The sequence below is a fragment of the Sus scrofa genome, chromosome 4, assembly GCF_000003025.6.
Source record: "Sus scrofa isolate TJ Tabasco breed Duroc chromosome 4, Sscrofa11.1, whole genome shotgun sequence".
Taxonomy (NCBI): Eukaryota; Metazoa; Chordata; class Mammalia; order Artiodactyla; family Suidae; genus Sus; species Sus scrofa.
In genome coordinates this window covers 104,039,159-104,060,044 of record NC_010446.5, presented here as the reverse complement: position 1 = coordinate 104,060,044, position 20,886 = coordinate 104,039,159, and the positions used below count along the sequence as shown (strand labels likewise).

General features: G+C 50.1%; 1 protein-coding gene across 1 annotated transcript in view; it reads right to left on the bottom strand.

Annotated features, from left to right (window-relative positions):
- The window catches only part of IGSF3 (immunoglobulin superfamily member 3), a 122,390-nt gene extending 107,129 nt beyond the window's left edge, over nt 1–15,261 (bottom strand). Inside the window, 3 exon segments of the mRNA XM_021089981.1 lie at nt 993–1,662; nt 5,754–5,818; nt 15,186–15,261. Coding sequence (XP_020945640.1) covers nt 993–1,035 — 43 coding nt within the window. The 5' untranslated portion in view covers nt 1,036–1,662; nt 5,754–5,818; nt 15,186–15,261.

The following is a 20,886-nucleotide window of genomic DNA, read 5'->3' as shown; positions in this document are numbered from 1 at the left end:
CCTCCGCGGCCAACACGTCACAGCTAAATCCCGCAAATGCAAGACACCTAGATGGGGAGATGCGAATCCCGCAGGCAGCACAAGCCAAACCCAGAGGGCAGGGGCTGTGTTCCCATGTGAGGTCACAGGCGAAGGAGGGAGAGGAGGCACCAGGTCCTAAGACCGAACACTGAGGGCAGCTCTTAGCGGCATGGGAGGCACTGTGGAATCTGAGAATGAATGAGGGCTGGGCAAAGGGGGGGCCTCTTCCACAGGGAAGGAATCCTGAAGAAATGTGCCAAGGGTTCACCTCGCAGGCCACAGTTTCTCCATCCCTGTCTAAGCCTTCTGACCTTCTGTGGCAGCACAACATCCAATCCCAGCACAGCCCCTACCAGGCAGCTTCAATTCCTCCATTCTCCCTTCCTTCCAGAACTAAGACCTGAGCTTAGAGAGGGGACATATCACGAGACCAGCAAACATTTTAGCTACAGATCACTTCGGTAGGGCAAAACATCCCTTCAGCCCCATTCTACCCATGCCTACTTCCCCCCATGCCTACTCCCCCCCCCAAAAAAAAACCATCATCACCAAACCAACTTTCTCAACAGAGTGGGAATAATGTTGCCACTTCAGATTAGGAAGTAATGTGGACCAACCAACACAGACATGAAGATGCTGAGGCAATATGTTTATAAAACACACGAAGTCAGCCTACAATCCACATACGGGCCCTAAACCCCCAAAGTAGATTGGAGACCCCCAACCCCAGGCCCCAGGCCAGACACTAAGAAGAGCCCACGTTTCCTTTAAAAGACCACAAACAAGACCCATCCTTCCTCCTGGGTCAGAAGCGGGGGCCCTGGGTCCTCTGTGTCAACGTGTGACACACGCCCCTGCCTCCTGGGGTCCCCCAAAGGCCAGTGTTGATGGGAAAGAACCACACGAAATTACAGGAACCAACAGCAGGTTAAACTTTCACACTGATCGCACTGATAAGCAGCGCCACTTACCCAGCACAGCCAGACAGCTCAGCACTGAGAAGAAGCACTTCATGTCGGCAGCCGAGAGGAGACAACACAGGGCGCTTCGTCTTCTCCCAGCACTTAATCTCTTGTCTCTGACAATCCACTTATAGCTCCCATGGACAGTTTTGGAAACAGAACTTCACTCAGAAAATAAGAACGGGTTAAAGAGCTCGGCGGGAGGGAGTGGGGGGAGGGGCGGCGGGTGGCAAGTGTTAAACTCCCCTAGGCTAAAGGAAGGGTCCAGAACAATTCGGAAGGCGCTCTAGGCTCCAGCCACATCCTGTGCCTTGCCGTTTCCAATGGAATTGTAGACTGCGGTGGATTAATCCTCCAGGAAAAGGGGAAGAAAAAGAGTCTGAGAAAATCCTTTCATCCACTGATTATACAGAAATGTCCTTGGCTTCCCAGTGAAGGTGTCTGTACTCTCCCTCATTCGGATTCCCCAAAGGCAACAGGGCAGGTTTTGTCAAAACCTTTGACAGCCAAATCGCCCTGCCTGGCATCGCCTGCTTCGGGTTTCTTCATCAAAAAGTCCGTCTCCATCCATGATGGTGGGTCAAGGGGCTGCCACCTGCCCCAGACCTGCCCGCAACACACGAAGCAAGTTGGCCTTCTTTCCGCGGCCCTGAAGCGGTCCCACGATGCCAGCAGATTTCTAAAACAAACACAACAGGGATTTATCAAAGGCAAACACTGCCGCCGAGAGGGGCTGAGCGCCGAGTTGGTCCGGACACCTGGGTCCCGATCCTGGACCAGGACGGTCAACGTCTCTGAGGTCTGACCTTGGCCAAGCCGCTACCTTAGCCTCCGCCTCAGTTTCCCCGCCCAGAGGAGGGCAACTGCGGGAAGCCCAATTGTTCCTGCAATACTTTCACCAAACGCTTCACTCCTGAGAATTCCCTCCGCCTCTCACGGAGCCCGGGCGCCGCGGGTAGCCCCACCCTCCGCGGGGGCAAATCGCGTCGGGGCTCCGAGGTGCGGCCGCCACTCCCGGTTCCAGCGCCGGCCCCCGCCCCAAACGTGGGAGCTCTGCGCGCGCCGCGTCCCAGGTGGCCCCGCTATTGTTTTACCTTCCCGGGTGTTTATTTTTCGCTGATTGGAAAGAAAAGAGAAGGAGCGAGAAGGGAGCCCAGGGCTCCGCTTTCGCTGCCGGGGCGCGCTCGTTCGCCGCGCGCCCGACCGGCCCGGGGAGGGGTCTCGGGCCGACCCCCGAGCGGAGCCAGCGCCCGGCCCACCGCCGCCCCTCCCGCCGCCCTGCCGCCGGCTCCGGCTCCCCTCTTGCCGCCCTCCCCGCGCCACCCGCGCGTCCACCGGATACCGACCCCGCCGCGGGCCCGCTCCCTCCGCCGTCCGTCCGTCGGTCAGTCAGTCCGGCGCACGCCTCTAGGGACGCGCCACCTCCTCCTTCGGCTCCCGCAGCGGCTCCTGCAGCCGCGCTCCGGCCCCTCCCCAGTCCCCGCCCCTCCGCCCGGCCCGCTGCACCCGGCCCGCCGAGCGCGGGGCGAGGGCGGTGGCCTCCGCCAGAGGCCACGCCCCCTGCCCCGCCCCTTTCCCCCAACCCTGGAGACGGGCGGCGGGGCGGGGGACCCTGCGGGGGCTCTGGGTGCCGCTGGTGGCGCCCCGCCCGCACCTGCCGGTGGCAAGGACTCAAGGACCTGTGCACAGCTGGGGTGTTGGCCCCGCTGAAAGTTAATCAGGGGGTTCACACGCAGACTACCCGGCCGCAAGCTAAAATCACAGGCCCTTCCCAAAGCCCACCAAAGGCGCCTGGAAGAGGTCGGCCTGGGAACGCGTCCTCTCGCCTCGCCGGGAAACAAAAACAAAGCCCTGTGCAGGAGCCTTGAATGTCTTTATACAGTGGAACCCCACATTGCACCTTCCTCTGAGACAGAATTGCCTAGACCTTGAGACCGAAGTGGACTCAAGAAATAGTCCGGGTTTTAAACCTGGTTCCTCCACTTCCCCGCTGAAGACCTTGGCCAAGTTAGTTAATAACACCGTGCCTCAGTTTCCCCACCTGTTATATGAGGAAATGGCCTGTACTTCATAGGGTTGTATGAGACGTCCATGACACACTTGTAAAACACTTAGGATGGTGCCTGCTACATCTTAAGCACTCCGGAAATGTAAGCTATAATTATTTTATGAGGAACTCTACTATCCAAGCAAGTGCATTTTCATTCATTCAGTATTTGTCCAACACATGCACTTGCTGGGTAAACACAGACCCAAGGTGATCAAAGCAGAAAGGGACAGTCCTGCCCTCCTGCAGCTTGAGCTCTAATAAAGAGACCTTAAAATAGGCATGGCACAAAAAGAACAGCGTTGAGGAAGCACAGGCAAAGCCCTGGACCCTGTGTTTCGGGGGTGGGGGGGTGTCAGGGCAGGAGGAGGTGGGTTTGGTTAGGTCAGATCAGAGGCAGGGAAGGCTTCTCAGAGGAAATGAAAGCCAGGCAGAATCCAAAGGAGCAGAAGGAGGCAGCAGAGGAAGAGAGAGGAGGGAGGGGAGGACTCCCAGGCCCTGGAATCAGTACCCTGGAAGGCCCAGAGCAGGGAGAGAGAGTGGTCCAGTTAGAGGACCAGAAGTCTGAGGGGGCCCCAAACTCTAAGAAAGAAGTGGCAAGAGGTGAGCAGAGAAGCAATCTGGCAGCAGAACCTGGAAGGCTTTGTGTGGTGTGCGAAGGGGTTTGGACTTTAGCCCAGGGCTAGAGCAAAGCCCCTACAGGTTTTGAGGAAGGCAGTGTAGTTATCAGATGTACCTTCTAGAAAGACCGCTCTGGCCCAGGTGTAGAGGATGGATGTGAGGGGAGCTCTATAGGAGCCTAGATCTCTCCAGACGAGAGACGATGGTAACCAGGCCCATGGAAGTAGCAACAGGGAGGGGGAGGAACCAGAGGGTCAGGAATCAGGCTCTGAAATGCCAGGGTGAGGGCGAGGAATGCAGCAGAAAAACTAGTGCAACCTCTTCGGCTGAAATCAGACTACATAGGACCAGGTTAGATGCACTGAGTGTGAGATGCTCAAGAAGCATGCAAATGAGGATGTCCAAAGAGAAACTGAAGTGGGGGAGGGGGAAAGTGGAGTTCAGAAGTCAGGAAGGGGCTATGGGTTTGTAAGGTGTTTGTCATCCCATTGGACAGTGAAAGGATTTAGTGAAGAAATAGACTGATAATTCACTGATACCAAAAAAAAAAAAGTTAATTACCCCCTCCACACACACCCAGGGTGCAGGGCAATGAAGGACATGCTATGGGGGGACGTATGAAAATAACTAAGGGGTCTTATTTGCCCTCACCCTCGCTCCTTGAGCTGTACATTTCTTACGGGCAGGATCTGCCCTTTAATTATCATTTATCCCAAGCAACTCTTGGCATTGTGATCTGCATACAGTAATTACACTATAAATACTTCAACTGAATGGAATTAAATTAAATATTTATCACATCTGCCAAGGAGTGTATTGAAAATCTCTGCTTGTGTTAAATATTACCTCTTTTCCACAAGACCACACTGTCTCCGGCATCTCTCACTTCTCCTTATCGGCTCAACGCTTCATTTATTTATTGAGCATCTACTATGTGCCAAGAAGACACTCAGCTCTGGAGGTGCTTACCTTCTCACGGAAAACCCAGACAAGGAGACAAATAAATATGTGATATAATGTGATGCGTTCTGAGGAAAAGTGGGAAAGGGGAATCCTGTCTGGATGTGCATGGGGATAAAGAGAAGGGGTCTGTTCCAGGTGAGTGGTCAGCAAAGGCCTCTCGAAGGGAGTGAGAGCTGAGCAGAGATCTGACAGGGAGTGAGCCCTGGAGAGTTCTAGAGGAAGAGCGTTCCAAGCTTAGGGAACAGCAAGTACAAAGCCCTTTAACACGCTCTGAAGACAGAGGTGTGTTCTTGGAGCTCCCGTTGTGGCTCAGTGGTTAACGAACCCAACAAGGATCCATGAGGATGAGAGTTTGATCCGCGGCCTTGCTCAGTGGGTTAAGGATCCGGCGGTGCCGTGAGCTGTGGTGTAGGTCACAGACGAGGCTCAGAGCCCGTGTTGCTGTGGCTGTGGTGTAGGCCGGCAGCTGTAGCTCCGTCCGATTCGACCCCTAGCCTGGGAACCTCCATGGGCCGCCAGTGTGGCCCTAAAAGCCAAAAAAAAAAAAAAAGTGTGTTCTTGTGCCTGCAGTGGCATGAGAGCGAAGGAGAAGGAGAAATGGGGTCAGAGACGTGCAGAGGCCAATCCTACAGGACCTCGCAGGCCCCGAACCGTTTAAGGGGAACTAGCGCATCGGGAGGCAGGAGTCAAGGAGAGACACCCAAAAGGAGGCTCTTGCAGTTGCGCAGGGGACCCCGGCTCATACTAGGGTGGTAGGGAGACAGGTTGTGAGAAATGGGTGGCGTCTGGAAGCATCTTGAAAGTAGATTCAATGACATTTTTTGGAGAATCGGATATGGACGGAGCGAGAAAGTGGAGAGTCAGGGAATTTTCCAGAAGACGCACCTCGCCTGCAAAGGCGCGCTCAGACCTCACCAGGCTGCCCAACCCTCTTTCCAAGACCACACTTCACCAGCGTTCACTCCCAGGGCCTCTGCCCAGGCCGCATCGTCCATCCTTGAACTCTGTCCTCAACTGCCCCTTCGCAGTTCTTTCCTTCTCAGCCCATCCCACCTCCTACCACCTAGACCCCGGCAGCCCTGGGTGACCTGTCAACCCTCGCAGGCCATCACCACCCCAGACACGTTATGACCACTTACCAGCCTAGTGTCTCTCCACGTTCACCCTCAATGGACCATCTGAGATTTTCCAAGAACTGTGCTGCCTACAGGGCGGGGAGAGTAAAGTACAATGAAAAGAACGTCTCGGCCCTTCGGACACAGAATCAAGTGAAGTCACTGCTGAACAATGGCCCTTTCAGGAGATAATCCACAGGCAGAGAAAGGGTCAAGTCAGAAGGGAAGGAGACGCGTCCAAGAAGAGGGGACAGACGTCCCCTGTCAGCAAGTCTGTCTGGGGCCGGGCCGAACACTAGCAACTTGCTTCAAAATATCTCATTTTGAATGTTGCAGCCTCTCCTGGAGTGGCCTGGAATCAGGGGATATCTTGAACGTTTTGGAGGGAGGACTCCCTAATCTTCTCCCCCAGGGAGTTAAACGCAGAAGCCTAAAAAAGCACAGCTCCTGCGAAGCGTTGCACTTGGGAACAAAGGTCCAGTGTTGCCTGATGTTCCTACTTTTCAGGAAAAGCAGGAAATCCAGACATTCGTTGCATTCTTCCTAACTTTATTCATTGGAAGGTAGGGGGGGAAGAAAAACAAAACCACCGTGGCAGAACAACAACACAAAATTTGTGTGTGGATAAGATAGGACCAAGGGGTTCTATCCTTCGAGGTCTCTAGACCTGTTTGGCTGTGACCAAAGGGTAATAAAAAACCACAAGTAACAAAGTTTTATTTTTTAAAAAAAGAGTGGAAGCATTAACCAAGTTCTCTCTCTCTCTCTGTGGGTTTTTTTTTTTTTTTTTTTGGCCACACCCATGGCTACGGAAGTTCCCCGGGGCCAGGGATCAAATCCAAGCCAAACTGCGACCTACGCCACAGCTGCAGCAATGCCAGACCCTTAACCCAAGCACCAAGGGGAAACTCCTACCCAAGTTCTCCTTTGTCAACTGAAAGAAAGCTGAGGGCCAGGCATGGTGCCCAAAGGTGGCCTGACACTGCGTGCTCACAAGCACGCACGCTAATTGCTCTGAATGCATTTGGGAATGCCAGGTGGCAAGAACAGTGGCTCCCCCTCACTAAACAGCCAAGAGCCATGTAATGCTCAAAGTGCCACTAAGCAATCCTCTGGATAGAAGCTTCCTTCTTGGTGATTACCCTCCTACGCCGGCGAGGATCCCCAGAGCCAAAGACTAGGAATAGCTTATACAGGATACCATCTGTCTTAAAAAAAAATAAAAAAATAAATTTAAAAAAGGGTTGATCTCTGAGTATAATAAAAAGTATAATCTATAAGGATTTTGAGATGGGGTGGCGTAGGCCCCTAAAGCTTTCCCCACAGGTGGGTGCCCAGAACTGGAGGGGCGCCATCTAGCTTTAGAAAAGGGTCTGGATGTGCCCCCACCCCAGGCTCCCGCCATGGAACTGCACAGCCTGGTTTACCCCAGAGGGGAAAGTAAGATGCTACCCAGCAAACGTTCTCCTTTCTCCACAAAACCCCACAGCTCTGCTCGCTTACTCTCCGGTGACAGGGAACAGTGGATCTGGGGGAGAAGGCCTGGGTTTGTGTCCCAGATCTTCGCTTATTGACACTCAACTCTGGTCAAGTTACTGAACCTCCCTCCTGGTTCATAAAAGGAGATAACAATAGCACGTGTCCCCAAGGGATTTGTAAGGATCCATGAGTCCATGTGTAGAAGGAACTTAGCAAAATGCCTGGTACTGGTTCTCAGTATTCAGTAGCTGTTCCCTTCCCTAATTCTGAGCATCACATAGTCCAAGGACCCAGAAGGCCAGAAGGTCTAACTTTCAGTCCTGGCTCTGCCGCTCATGCTGTCTGTTGACCTCTCTGGACCCAAGTTTCCTCTTCTGTACAATGAGGTTGATCAGATGAGTCAGAATGTCCCACACTACGCATGATTACTCCAAAACTTTAAAATACAATTCCCTAGGAGTTCCTGTTGTGGTGAAGCAGAAACGAATCCCACTAGTATCCATGAGGATGTGGGTTTGATCCCTGGCCTCGCTCAGTGGGTGGGGGATCTGGCGTTGCTGTGAGCTGTGGCTGTGGGGTAGGCTGATCGCTGTCGCTCCGATTTGCCCCCTAGCCTGGGAACTTCCATATGCTATGAGTGTGCCCTAAAAAGCAAAAACAACAACCACAAAACAAACAAAAAAAAGCCCAGATCCCTAGGCCCCATCCAGAAAATTCAGTTGCCAAGCATTGGTGTGAGACTGGACTAGAGGAGTTTTAAGGGCTCTTTCAGCTCAAGATTTCATGAAGGATTTTCACAGACGCATGATCCCTTCTGCTCTGTCCAAGTCCATTTCTGATTTTGACAGGGAGGATCCTCACCTATAAAAGGCTGTCACTTAGATCCAAGGAATTAGAAGAGCTCTTCTTTTTTTTCCACCAAGATTCCATCCGACCATGGTCAAGGGGCCCCCCATTCTCCCGGACCAAACCTCGAGCAGCATTGCGCTTCATTCCTCCTTTCCAAAATCTCAGCAAATCCTGATTTTTTTTTTTTCTTTAACCCAACAACAGCCTTAGATTGGCTTCTTACACCCAGCTCTGGCTCAGCGCCTATGCACGTCTCTCTCTGCACTCCCTCCCTTCGCTAAAGAATGGAAATAGCCCAGAGCCTGTGGGTAGGCAAGGATTTGGAGCCCAGGCTGAACGCCACGGCACTTGTCATGTTGGCGTGATTCCTCTAAGTTACATTGGCTGACCCCGATCTCTCCCGCACTCTCTCCAGTGTCCCAGGGCAGCCGGGCTGCCTGCCAGGGCTGGCTGCCACTTTCAACCATGCTGTCACCCAGGTGGAGGGCTCTTAAGAATTTGGCTTGGCCTCTCTGGTGACAAAAAATATTAGGATGACCATGGAGCCTCTGTCCTCTCTTAGATCTAAGAGTCTAAGAATGAAACAACCATGAGCCCAGAGCAGAACAGAGCCTTCTGGATGTGGGGGTGCTCTTTCTGAGACATCTGTTACCCCACTGATGGCTAGGGCTGTCTGGCCTGAACTGGCTGGCACGTTGCCTGTTTCTATAAAAGAGTGCAACGACACTGGCAAACCTCACCCAAATATATATGAGCCCAGCTGACAGTTTCCAAAAGTTCACTTGGAAGTTAATTATTTGGAACTCAGAACATATTTCCCCATAAGAGTAAAAGAATAAATGGCAATTATATTTCCAGGCTGACACACAAGTCTCTTTAACCCTTAATATGCTCAAAATGCTATATATTTAAGAGGGAAAAAGCAGTCAACCAACAATAAATTGAAACACCAGGATTAAATAATATTGAAAAATAATATTGGGACAGGTGGGTTTTGTTTTTTTGTTTTTTTTTTTTTTTTTTTTTTTTTTGAAGAGCCATACCTGTGGCATATGAGTTCCCAGGCTAGGGGTCCCTACACCACAGCTCACAGCATTGCTGGATCCTTAACCCACTGAGTGAGGCCAGGGATTGAACCCACATCCTCATGGATACTAGTTGGGTTCATTAGCACAGGAACTCCAGTTTCTTTTCTTCCTTTTTTTTTTTTTTTTTTTTTTTATGGCTGCATCCATAGCACATAGAAGTTTCTTGGCCAGGGGATGAATCCAGGCTGCAGCTTTGACCTACACCATAGCAGCAGCAACACTGGCTTCTTTAACCCACTGCCCCAGGCTGGGGATTGAACCCATGCCTCCCAGAGACCTGAGCTGCTGCAGTAGGATTCTTAACCCACGGTGAGAACTCCCCAGGTTTTTGTTTTGTTTTAATGTAGCACATATTTAGTTAACGTAAAGCACAGTTCTCTGCCCTGAAGTGCTGGGGAAAGCAGGCACACCTCCTATACTCATGGGGTTTATACTCTGTGTTGATTTTTCTGTTCATTGTCTTCCCCTGAGAATATAAGCTCCTGGGCTGGAATCTGGTCTGCCTTGTTCTCTAGCATATGCCCAATGCCTAGGATAAGGCCCAGCACAAAAAAAAGTGCTCGATAAATATTTGTTGAATGAATTAGTAAATAAATTCTAGTTGGGGAATCAGACAATAAACAAGTAAGCAAATAACGATGCAACCAAAGTCAGCTGATGATAAGTGCCAGGAAGAAAATGCAGGCACGGGGTGGTTGTTTTCCGTGTGGTGGTTGTGAAAGGCTTCTCTGAAGAGATTATCTTGCCATGAAGAACTGAATGAGGAACCGAGTCAGGGAAGCGGTCGGCGAGAGGTCTGCTTTTGGTGTCAGACCAGGAAATCTGGACCAATGTCCCCACTGTCAACTAAAAGTCCTGGACAAAATTTGAATAGTATTAACAATAGAGTCACTTGGGATTCCCACTGTGGCACAATGGAGACAAATCTGATTAGTATCCGTGAGGATGCAGATTCAATCCCTGGCCTTGCTCAGTGGGTTAAGGATCCAGTGCTGCCGTGAGATGTGGCACAGAGGCTGGTGGGATCCGGTGTTGCTGTGGCTGTGGAGTAGGCCAGCAGCTGCAGCGCTGATTCAAACCCTAGCCTGGGAACTTCCATACGCCGCTGGGTGCAGCCCTCAAAAGACAAAAAAAATTAAAAGTAAAATTAAAAAAAAAAAAGCAAAACAAAACAATAGAGTTCCTCAAGTGGCGAGGAATTACCAGGCAAAAGCTAGGAGAAGAGATAGACTGTTCCTTGGAGCTATTGTTGCTTGGAACAAATAGCTGCTAAGCTGAGCTGAGCTTTTGCTGTCCCCATGGGGGACACACCAAAGCTAGGGAAGAATGTGGGGGCTTTGAACTTGGAGCCAGGCTCCTCCAAGAGCTGCATCCTCAGGGTAATTGAACCAGACTCAGCCCTTAGCCTTGCAACCTGGCTTCAAGTCATCTGAACCGGACAGGAGACCTTGAGCCTAGAACTTCCCTTAAAGGGGTCCCAGGCGGGAGCAGCACCAAGTACCTTCTAGAAACAAATGCAACACCTTTTAGAAGGGAGATCCTAATACTCTAGGCCTCAAGTTATTCTAAAATGAAATTTCACAGCATATAATCATATATAACCAGGAAATAAGACAGTATGAGTGAGAACCAGCAGAAAGAGCAGAAAACTAAAACAGGCCCCCAAACCTTAAGATAACAGACTTATCCAACACAGCCAAGAGATTACCCATGCTTACTATGGGCGAAGAAATAAAATTCAAACTTGAAAATTGTATCAGAGAGTGGGAAGCTGTAGAATGATCTAGAGAGAGAGCATTCTGGACTGAGAGGAAAAGAAGTGCAAAGCCCTGAGGCACGTTGGGGAGAGAGAGAGAATGTTTGTGTGGCAGAAGCAGTGTGAACAGGAGAGAGAGAGAGACCGTGCAGGATGAGCTCAGGAAAGAGAGCCAAGGCGGATCACGTGGGGATGGAAATTTGAGTTTTATTCCCTGTGTCCGGAAACCACGGAGGGTTCATAGAGTTAAAGGGTCATTAACTTACACTTTTAAAAGGCAAATCTGGCTGATGTGTAGAAACTAGGCTGTAGGGAAGCCAACGTAGAAGCAACAAGATCAGAGAGTAGATTTTTGCACGGTCCTGGTGAGAGATGAGGAGGCTTAGACGAGGGCCCTGGTGATGGAGGCGGTGAGACGTGAACTTAGGACACACCTTGAAGGTCCAATCCATCAAGAGGAGCTTTCAACTGAATATGGACATGGGGTAGGAGACAAAGCTCAGAGCAGCCCCCTAGTTCCACGTACTCTCTGTAAGACCCTATTTTCCACATCCCCGCGTGGCCTCTACTTCTCTCTCAGGAGACAACTCCCTAATTGTCCTTCTCAGCCCAGTCCTTTCTTCTGACCTTTACCCCTATAGAGACAACGGCCTTTTGAAATATTCTACCTGAGGTTCCCACCGTGGCTCAGTGGTTAACGAATCCGACTAGGAACCATCAGGTTGCGGGTTCGATCCCTGGCCTTGCTCAGTGGGTTAAGGAGCCGGCATTGCGTGAACTGTGGTGCAGTTCGCAGATGTGGCTTGGATCCCACATTGCTGTGGCTCTGGTATAGGCCGGCGGCTACAGCTCCGATTCGACCCCTAGCCTGGGAACCTCCATATGCCACGGGAAGCGGCCCTAGAAAAGGCAAAAAGACCAAGAAAAAAAAAAAAAAAAAAGAATAGAAAAAGAAATATTCTACCTGGATGTTACTAGACCTTGGACTGAACATGCCCCACATGTAGCTCATTATTTTTTCCTAAAAATCTATTTTATTTTTCTTCTCCATTTTCTTTTTTTTCTTCTCTTTTTAAATTTTTATCTATTTGTTTATTTATTTTAGTCTTTTGAGGGCTGCACCACAGCCACAGCAACTCAGGATCCAAGCTGCATCTGCAACCTACACCACAGCTCACGGCAATGCCGGATCCTTAACCCACTGAGCAAGGGCAGGGACCGAACCCACAACCTCATGGTTCCTAGTCGGATGCGTTAATCACTGCACCACGACGGGAACTCCTTCTTTTTTTTTTTTTTTTTTTTTTGCCCAGTCCCATGGCATGTACAAGTTCCCAGGCCAGGGATCGAACCCATGCCACAGCAGTGATCTGAGCCATAGCAGTGACAACACTGGATCCTGAACCCACTAGGCCACCAGGGAAGTCTTCAGATTTTTTTTTTTTTTTTTTTTTTATCTTTTGTCTTTTGTTGTTGTTGTTGCTATTTCTTGGGCCGCTCCCGCGGCATATGGAGGTTCCCAGGCTAGGGGTCGAATCGGAGCTGTAGCCACCGGCCTACGCCAGAGCCACAGCAACGCGGGATCCGAGCCACGTCTGCAACCTACACCACAGCTCACGGCAACGCCAGATCGGTAATCCACTGAGCAAGGGCAGGGACCGAACCCGCAACCTCATGGTTCCTAGTCGGATTCGTTAACCACTGCGCCACGACGGGAACTCCCAGATTTTTTTTTTAATTAAAGTATAGTTGACGTGAAATGTTGTACATCGAAGTGATTCAGTTATACACACACACAACCTACACACACATATTCTTTCTCAGATTCTTTTTCCTTGTAGGTTATTACAAAATATCGAGCAGTTCGCTGAGCTAGAGAGTAGGTCCGTGTTGGTTATTCACTGTATATACAGCAGTGTGTCCATGTGAATGCCAGCGTCCTCAGTTTTCTACTTCAGTTCGTGCTACCACTTTTCACTTGACCATAAAAGTCAGAACCTTGGGATTCATTTTAGACTTCTTACTTTCTAGGTCCCATTGGTGACAGGGACTGCCAGTTCTACCTCCTTAACATCTTTCAAAGCTATCGGTTTCCTTCTGTTTTCAAGGCCCCTGCCCTTGCTCAGGCTTCATCACTGCTTTCTAGAAGTTTACAGTTTCCCACCGGGTCTCCCGGCCGGTGGTCTTGCTCTCTGTCCGTTCATCCTTCTGACACACACATCTTTCCAAAGTGCAGATGGGGCCCTTCTGGAGCTGCCAATCGCTTCGGAAAGAGCTGGGCTCCTCAGAATGGGTTACAGGTACCTCCCCCAACCTGCCCTTGAACTTTCTCCCACTTTTCCATGCTCTTGATTCTTCCCGCTATGCTCTGGTCTCGGGCAGTTACCTCTGTTTCCTGGACACACCTTTGCACATGCAGTTATTCTGCCAGGTAAGCCCTTTCTCCTTCCACCACCACCCATCAACCTGTTAAACGCTCACCCTTCTTGTAGGAACAACTGAAGCATCCGCTTGTCTATAAAGCAGCCTTCCTCCCCTCTCCCTGCTTGCCTCCCCGCTGCCCTGAGTTCCTCATCTAGGAAAGCTCTGTGTAGACCTCTGGGGTAATGCTTTTCCTTTTTTCTTCTTCTTCTTTTTTTTTTTTTCTTTTCTTTTTTCAGCTGTTTAGGGCTGCACCTGAGGCATATGGAGATTCCCAAGCTAGGGGTCCAATCAGAGCTACCGCTGCTGGGCCTACACCACAGCCACAGCCACAGCAGCTCCTTCACCCCCTGCATCACAAGGGAACGGCCATGCATGGAGGTTCACAAACTTCTTTCATGATCACGTGTGGTTTCGACAACGCTTCTATGACCCTCTGTTCTCGCTCCACTCTCTTCCTCACTTCCAATTTTCTATTTATGGAAAAGGGCGTGGGGAGCAGCAGAAAGGGAAGGAAAGAACTAGGAAAAGAAAAGATGAAGCAAGGAAGAAAAATTGGGAAGAGGAAGGAATGAAGGAAGGAGCAGAAGGAAAGAAAAGAAAGAAGAGGTAGAAAGACGCACAAAATGAGGGGACTAAAGAAAGCAAAGAAAAAGAACAACTTAAGTAAGCACACATGTGTCTGGGAAATATATCTGCAGTATTTGTACTTAAACAGCAGGGACCTCACAGCAGATATTACACATTTAATTGACTAGAGAAACCAATCACAGAACAAAGCCCCTTTCTTTGTGAGCTGTCATATGATAACCCAAACACAGTAGTTGCTATTTTTCTCCAGACACTATCAACCACAGCCGTCTCGTCTGCCTTGGTCCTAGACTGTTTAAAAACAAAAACAAAAAAAAAAAATTTTTTTTAAGTGTGTGTGTGTGTGTGTGTTGTGTGTATCAGTCACAAGAGCAAAGTAGCCTCTGTTGCAACAATGCAGCCCTGTGGACTTCAGCCAGGCTCCCCCAGCCCACAGCCCACTCCTGGCCGCCAGATGTCAACCAGCCAGAGGTTCCCTTTCATCCTGACCCACCGCAGAGCCATTCTGGTCTGTGCACTGGTGGGGGTTGACAACCCTTTCTGAGCTCCCTTCCAGATCTCACTAAAGCCTAATCTCGCCTGAGGCCAGCTGGGGGCGGGGGGTGGCTGGGAGGTGGTGGCATGAGCAAAGCCATCCGGGAATGGAGATGGGGTGGGTTAGGTTTGTTCTCAAAGGCTTGTTCTCAGCCTATGACTCCAGTTACCGAGAGGGAAAACCAGGACAGACCCCATTGCCGGGGTTTGAAAGGAAGACCCTGAGCTGGGGGATCTGGAGGGCATCATACACGAGTCCTCCCGTGGGTGCTTTCTGGGTGGTCCTGTGTCTTCCCACCGAGCCAGGAGGCAGCTGGATGGCTTCGGACCCCCTCCTCCATCCCTTTCCTTTCCTCTCTTCCTCCTCCTCTTCTTTCCAAACTACAGATCTGGAGCAGCAATGGAACCCCAGCAAGGCAGTCAGCAGGTGCACCACACCAAGGTGTTGCTCAGAGGGCCCCGGAGCTGCCGGCCCCGCCTCTGGGCTGAGAGAGGACGCGGGCAGATGCTGGGGGAGAGCTTCTTCCTTCTCCGGTTTCGTGACCTCAGAGAAGCTCTTTAACCAACCAGCCTCAGTCTCCTCATCTGCAAAACAGAGCTAACAGCACCTGGAGATAATAGCACGTAGAGAAAGGCAGCAATCATAGTACTTTGTTCACGGGTAATATGGTGGGTGAAAGTTGTAGCACATGGTAAATGCTCAGTGAATTCAGTCATTTAACAAATCTGAACACCTACTGGATTTCCCATTGTTGCCCAACGGAAAAAAAAATCCGACAGTATCCAGGAGGATGTGGGGTCGATCCTGGCCTCACTCAGTGGGTTAAGGATCTGGTGTTGCCATGAGCTGTAGCATAGGTCACAGATGCAGCTTGGATCTTGCACTGCTGTGGCTGTGGTCCAGGCCAGCTGCTGCAGCTCCAATTTGACCCCTTGGGTGTGGTCCTGAAAAGACAAAAAAGAAACCCCCAAATCCACCTACTAACTCTGGGTAGTAGCCAGGCTCTGTTCCCGGTGCTGGGGAAACGAAACAGACAAAAAGAAAACCTAGTCTCACGGAGTTAACGTTCTGGGAGGGGGAGACAGATGAGAAACAAGGAAACGAGTACAATAGGTTGGATGTCAGCTGAAGGCAGGGGCTGAGAGAAGGATAATACCAGGGACGGGCTAGGAGTGCTGCAAAAGGGGAGGGACTGCTATTTTAAATGGAGCAGTTGACACTCCCTGGAAAGTGACATTTGAATAAAAAGCTGAAGGAGATAAAAGAGCCCAGCCTGCAGATGTCGGAGGGAAGAACATTCTGGGCCAGGGGGACAGCAAGGGCAAAGGCCCTGAGCCAGGAGTGCGTCAGGTGTGGCTGAGAGGCATCTAGGTGGCTGGCGTGGCTGCAGCTAAGGAGGGGCGGGGAGAAGAGTTGGAAACGAGGTCAGAGAGGTAATGGTACCTGCGTGCAAGAGGGGAGGGTGGCAGCAGGGATGCAGTCATGTAGGAACCTGTTGACCCCTGCAAAAACTTGGGCGGGTTTTAGGAGAGGCATGACATACTCTGACTAAGGTTTTAACAGGATTGCTCAAGCCAATGGGCTGAAAATAGACCATAAGGGTCCGCGTGGCAGCAGGGAAACAGTTAAAGGCCAGTGCAAGAGTCCAGGTGAGAGATGGTGGTGGCCTCGATCTAGTGGGAGAAAAGAGGTGGTAAGAAGGTGCTGGATTCAGGATATATTTTTTAAGGAGGATGTGACAAAATTGGATGATGAATTCCAAGAGGAGTGTGAAAACACAAGAGAGGAGGAGTTTCTGCTGCGGCACAGTGGGACTGGGGATGTCTCTAAGCGCCAGGATGCAGGTTTGATCCCCAGCCTGGCACAGCGGGTTAAGTATCTGGCATTCCCACAGCTGTAGCGTGGGTTGCGAATGTGGGGGGAAAACAAAGAAAGAAAAAAAAGAGAGAGGAGTCCTAGGCTGTCTGTGAGATTTTTGGGCTGAGCCAAAGGAAGAAACTGCCATTTAGAGTAAATGCTCTGAGCTCTGTTTTGAACACTGTGAGAGTTTATTACTTTAATAGCCCCAGTGAACCATGCATTGGGGCTTGTAGATTGGGGCCTGCCCTCTTTTAGGACTGCCCCATCCCTGTAAGATACCCAGGCTATCCTGCTGGAGAGTCCTATGAAGGACCGCCAGGATCTCCAGCTAATGGCCAGACATGTAAGTGAGGGCATCTTAAACCAACCAGTCTCCAGAAAGCCTCCAGGGCACTTCCGTCTCATGAGTGATCCAGCTGAGACCAGCCCTAACTGCCAATAGATAACTGGTACAATTCTGTGAAATTCGAAATGGGGAGGTCCCGTCGTGGTTCATTGGAAATGAATCCAACTAGTGTCCATGAGGACGCAGGTTCAGTCCCTGGCATTGCTCAGGGAGTTAAGAATCCAGCGCTGCTGTGAGCTGCAGTGTAGGTCGCAGACATGGCTCAGATCTGGCTTTGCTGTGGCTGTGGCACAGGCAGGTGGCCACAGCGACAATTCAACCCCGAGCCTGGGAACTTCCGCATGTCGTGGGTACAGCCCGAAATAGACAAAAAATAAGAATAAGAAGAAGAAAAGAAAAAAAGAAAAACCCGAAATTTATTATGGACATTCACACTGGATGTCAAGTAGGCAGTGGGATGTCTGAGTCTAGAACGCAGGGGAGACGTCCAGGCTGCAAACACATCTTGGGTGTCATGAGCATAGTGATGATAGTTAAAGCCATGAGACCGATGAAAGCACTGAGGGTGTGAGTGTAAGTCAAGGAGTCCATGGACTGAGCCGAGGGACACCCTAACATCCAGAAAGGAAGAGTGATTGCAAATGTGACCAGGAAGGGCCAGCCAGTACAAAAGGAGAAAAACCAGGCATGTGTAGCATCTGGGGAACCAGGTATCAGAATGTTATGGGTCAAATGAAGGAACTGATCATGTCAAATACTGCCAACACATCCAATAAGATGAGGATTGAGAATTGATCGCTGGGGGATGGGGGGACACTATAAAAGGGTGAGTTCCCTGGTGGCCCAGTAGTTAAGGACCTGATGTTATCACTGCCATGGCTTGGGTCACTGCTGTGTCACAGGTTCAGTCCCTGGCTCCAGAACTTTCACATACTACGAGTGCAGAAAAAGAGAGAGAGAGAGAGAAAAGACCGCTGGATTTAGTCAATGAATGTCTTTAGTTACCTTGAGCGTAGTCTTAGTGGCGTAACGTGCTTAGAAGTTGCGGAGTGAATGGGAGGCATGGAATTGGAGCCATGGCCACAGATACCCCCTTTGAGGGATTCGGACACAGGGGAAAATGGAGAAATAATGCATCAGTAGTGACAGAAGGATGTGCAGCCAAGGAGGGTGTCTTAAGGTTGGGAGCATGTTGCCTGTGGATGGGAATGATCCAGGAGAGAGAGGAAAGGCAATTGATGCAGGAGACAGAAAGGAGGTCGTGGATGACGTCTTTGAGTTGGGTGGGAATGAGATGTAGGGTATATGAGGAGGCACTGGCCTTAGCTGGGAAAGAATGGACTCTACATCCAGTGAGAGGAAAGGCAGAATGTGTGGGCACTGATGTAAGCTGGTGAGGAGAGGCAGGTCGACGTGGAATCTCTTTGCTTATGATCTCTTGGCAGGGTCACTGGCTTGAGCTTGAGGATAGGGGAGGAGGTGTTGGAAGGAGAAAGGGGATAGAAGTGAACGGTAGCCACTGTGAGATCTCCCTGCAGGAAGTTCAAGTCCCCATCCCACCCATTACTATCCAAGAGCTCAGGGCTCTGGTAGGACCTGGCTTCCTTCATATGGGCTGTAAGGTCGAGTGACTTTGGCTGGCACTGTTGTTGTGCCAGCCAAAGCCATCTCTTACTTCCTCCTTGACACAAAACCCAGTTTTGTTCAGCTGCGTGGGGGCCATGTATTTAGGAGAGTTTGGGTCTTTTCCCTGACCAAGGCTGTGAATCTTGATTAGTCTGAACCAATCAAGATAATTCTGTTCCCTTTGACAGCAATTGTTTTAGGCCTGGACATGTGTTGCAATTCTGATCCATAACATGTGAGGGGAGATTTGCTGGCAGTCTCTTAGAAAAGACTTTCTCTCATGATAAAAAGAGAATCACAGAAAGGATGATTTCTTTTCTTTCTTTTTTTTTTTTTTTTTCCTGTCTTTTTGCTATTTCTTTGGGCCGCTCCCGTGGCATATGGAGGTTCCCAGGCTAGGGGTCGAATCGGAGCTGTAGCCACCGGCCTACGCCAGAGCCACAGCAACGTGGGATCCGAGCCGCGTCTGCAACCTACACCACAGCTCACGGCAACGCCGGATCGTTAACCCACTGAGCAAGGGCAGGGACCGAACCCGCAACCTCATGGTTCCTAGTCGGATTCGTTAACCACTTCGCCACGACGGGAACTCCAGAAAGGATGGTTTCTTTTCTTAGCTCCCCAGCCTTGGTATCTGTGTGTAGAACCCAGGTTTGCAGCAGCCGCACAGTGGCCAGGTCTAAGGGCGGCCCACATGCTAAAGAAGAGAGGCTTTTAATCACATCCCCAAACCACTGAATTTAACTTGAGGAGCTCTCTACCCCCCAATATCTTAGTATATGAGATATAGTTATCTATTTTCCCCACGAACGCTGCCCTTTTATGTTCGTTTATCTGTGATTTGCAACGGGAAGAATTCTGATGCATAGACTATCGGCAAAATTGATGCGGGATTGAGTTTAGCCCTATGGAGGGCACAACTTCAATTCGATGAAACATAGATCAAATGAGAACAATGTGGTATTGGACACAGACAAATAAAACTCCCTTACCATGAACTTCTTTCTTTTATTTTATTTATTTATTTTTTTTAGCCGCATCTGTGGCCCCGGCCAGGGATCGGACCCAAGCCACTGCAGTGACAAGGCCAGATCCTTAATCCACCGCTCCACGAAAGAACTCCACCATGAATTTCTTAAAACAAATCTATATGTGTCTGTACTGGGGCTGGGAAATGAAATACAGAAATTACTGGTCTAGAAAGTAGAAGGTGTTAAGCGCCTTGAAAGGAGGTCAAAGGCAATCATGATGACATCCACGGGGGAAACTGGGCTACTTTCCATGAATGAGTGGAGTAGAAGCCGGGTCTTCAAAAGTAGGTAGGATTTGGGGAGACAGAGTGAAGGACTTCCGAGGTCTAGAAAACAGGAAACTGTACAATGGTTAATGAATCCGACCAGGAACCATGTGGTTTCGGGTTCCATCCCTGGCCTCGCTCAGTGGGTTAAGGACCCAGAGTTGCCGAGAGCTGTGGTGTAGCTTGCAGATGTGGCTCGGATCCCGAGTTGCTGTGGCTCTGGCGTAGGCCAGTGGCTGGGCTCTGATTCGACCCCTAGCCTGGGAACCTCCATATGCCGCGGGAGCGGCCCAAGAAATGGCAAAAAGAAAAAAAAAAAAGAGAGAGAGAGATAAAAAGAAAACAGGAAACTGTACTAGCACAGCAGGATCAGGAAGGTGGACTGGCCTGGAGAGGAACCCTGTTGCCTTGGGTTCAGCTGGCTGACAGAGCGTGTGGAGAGGAGGCGTGGAAATAACGTTGGGAAGTTCCATTGGGTCAGAATTTGAGGTACCTTAGATACCAGGCCAAGAGTTGAGGGTTTGCTTAGGCTGCAAATGGCAGCCCCTGGGGATGTTCTCAATAGGATCAGAGCCGGGCATGGGAAGATTCACCTGCAGCAGAAGGTGAATCTTCTTCTTTTTCACCGAAGAGTATTAATTGTTTTAATTACTTGCCACACCCTCAATACCCAGATGTTACCACAGATACACCTAAGGCTCAGCAAGAACAAGCAAGGGAGAATTACATTCTCAGACTCAAGCAACGGAGGGAGGAATGGGACAGACGAGTCGCCTTGGCCTCCCGCAAACCTCTCCAACCCTTCTCCCTTCTTTTAGTCTCCCTGTGACAGAAGAGAATCCCCACTCTCGTTAAATCTGCCCCTCCAGAGCCCACGTTTGCCCCAGGACTGTGGTTCTCTGTCTCCTAGTCGCTCATGTTTTCAGACAGTGGCGTTCCCATTAGTCATGGTCCCCTTTGCAGAACACCATGAAATATTGATATATTTAAGTCCCAAATACAGCCTATGATTTAGCACAAAATTATATATTTAGCTACTGTATACTTAAGATGATCAGAAATGTTACATTTAATTAAATTTACAGACACTGACACACAATATAAAACCACAACCATAAGCCCAAACACCTGTCCGTAGAAAAAACAAGCTGTCAAACTCAGCACCGGCGGCTATGCCTGGGTGCATTAATATTCATTTGCTGCTTGCTAATTCTCTCTGTCATTCTGCTAGCACTGGCCAGTGGACAAGCAATAACAGGTGCCAAAGATTTAATAAAAATGTGGTGAGGAAAAAGCAAAAGCTGGAGAA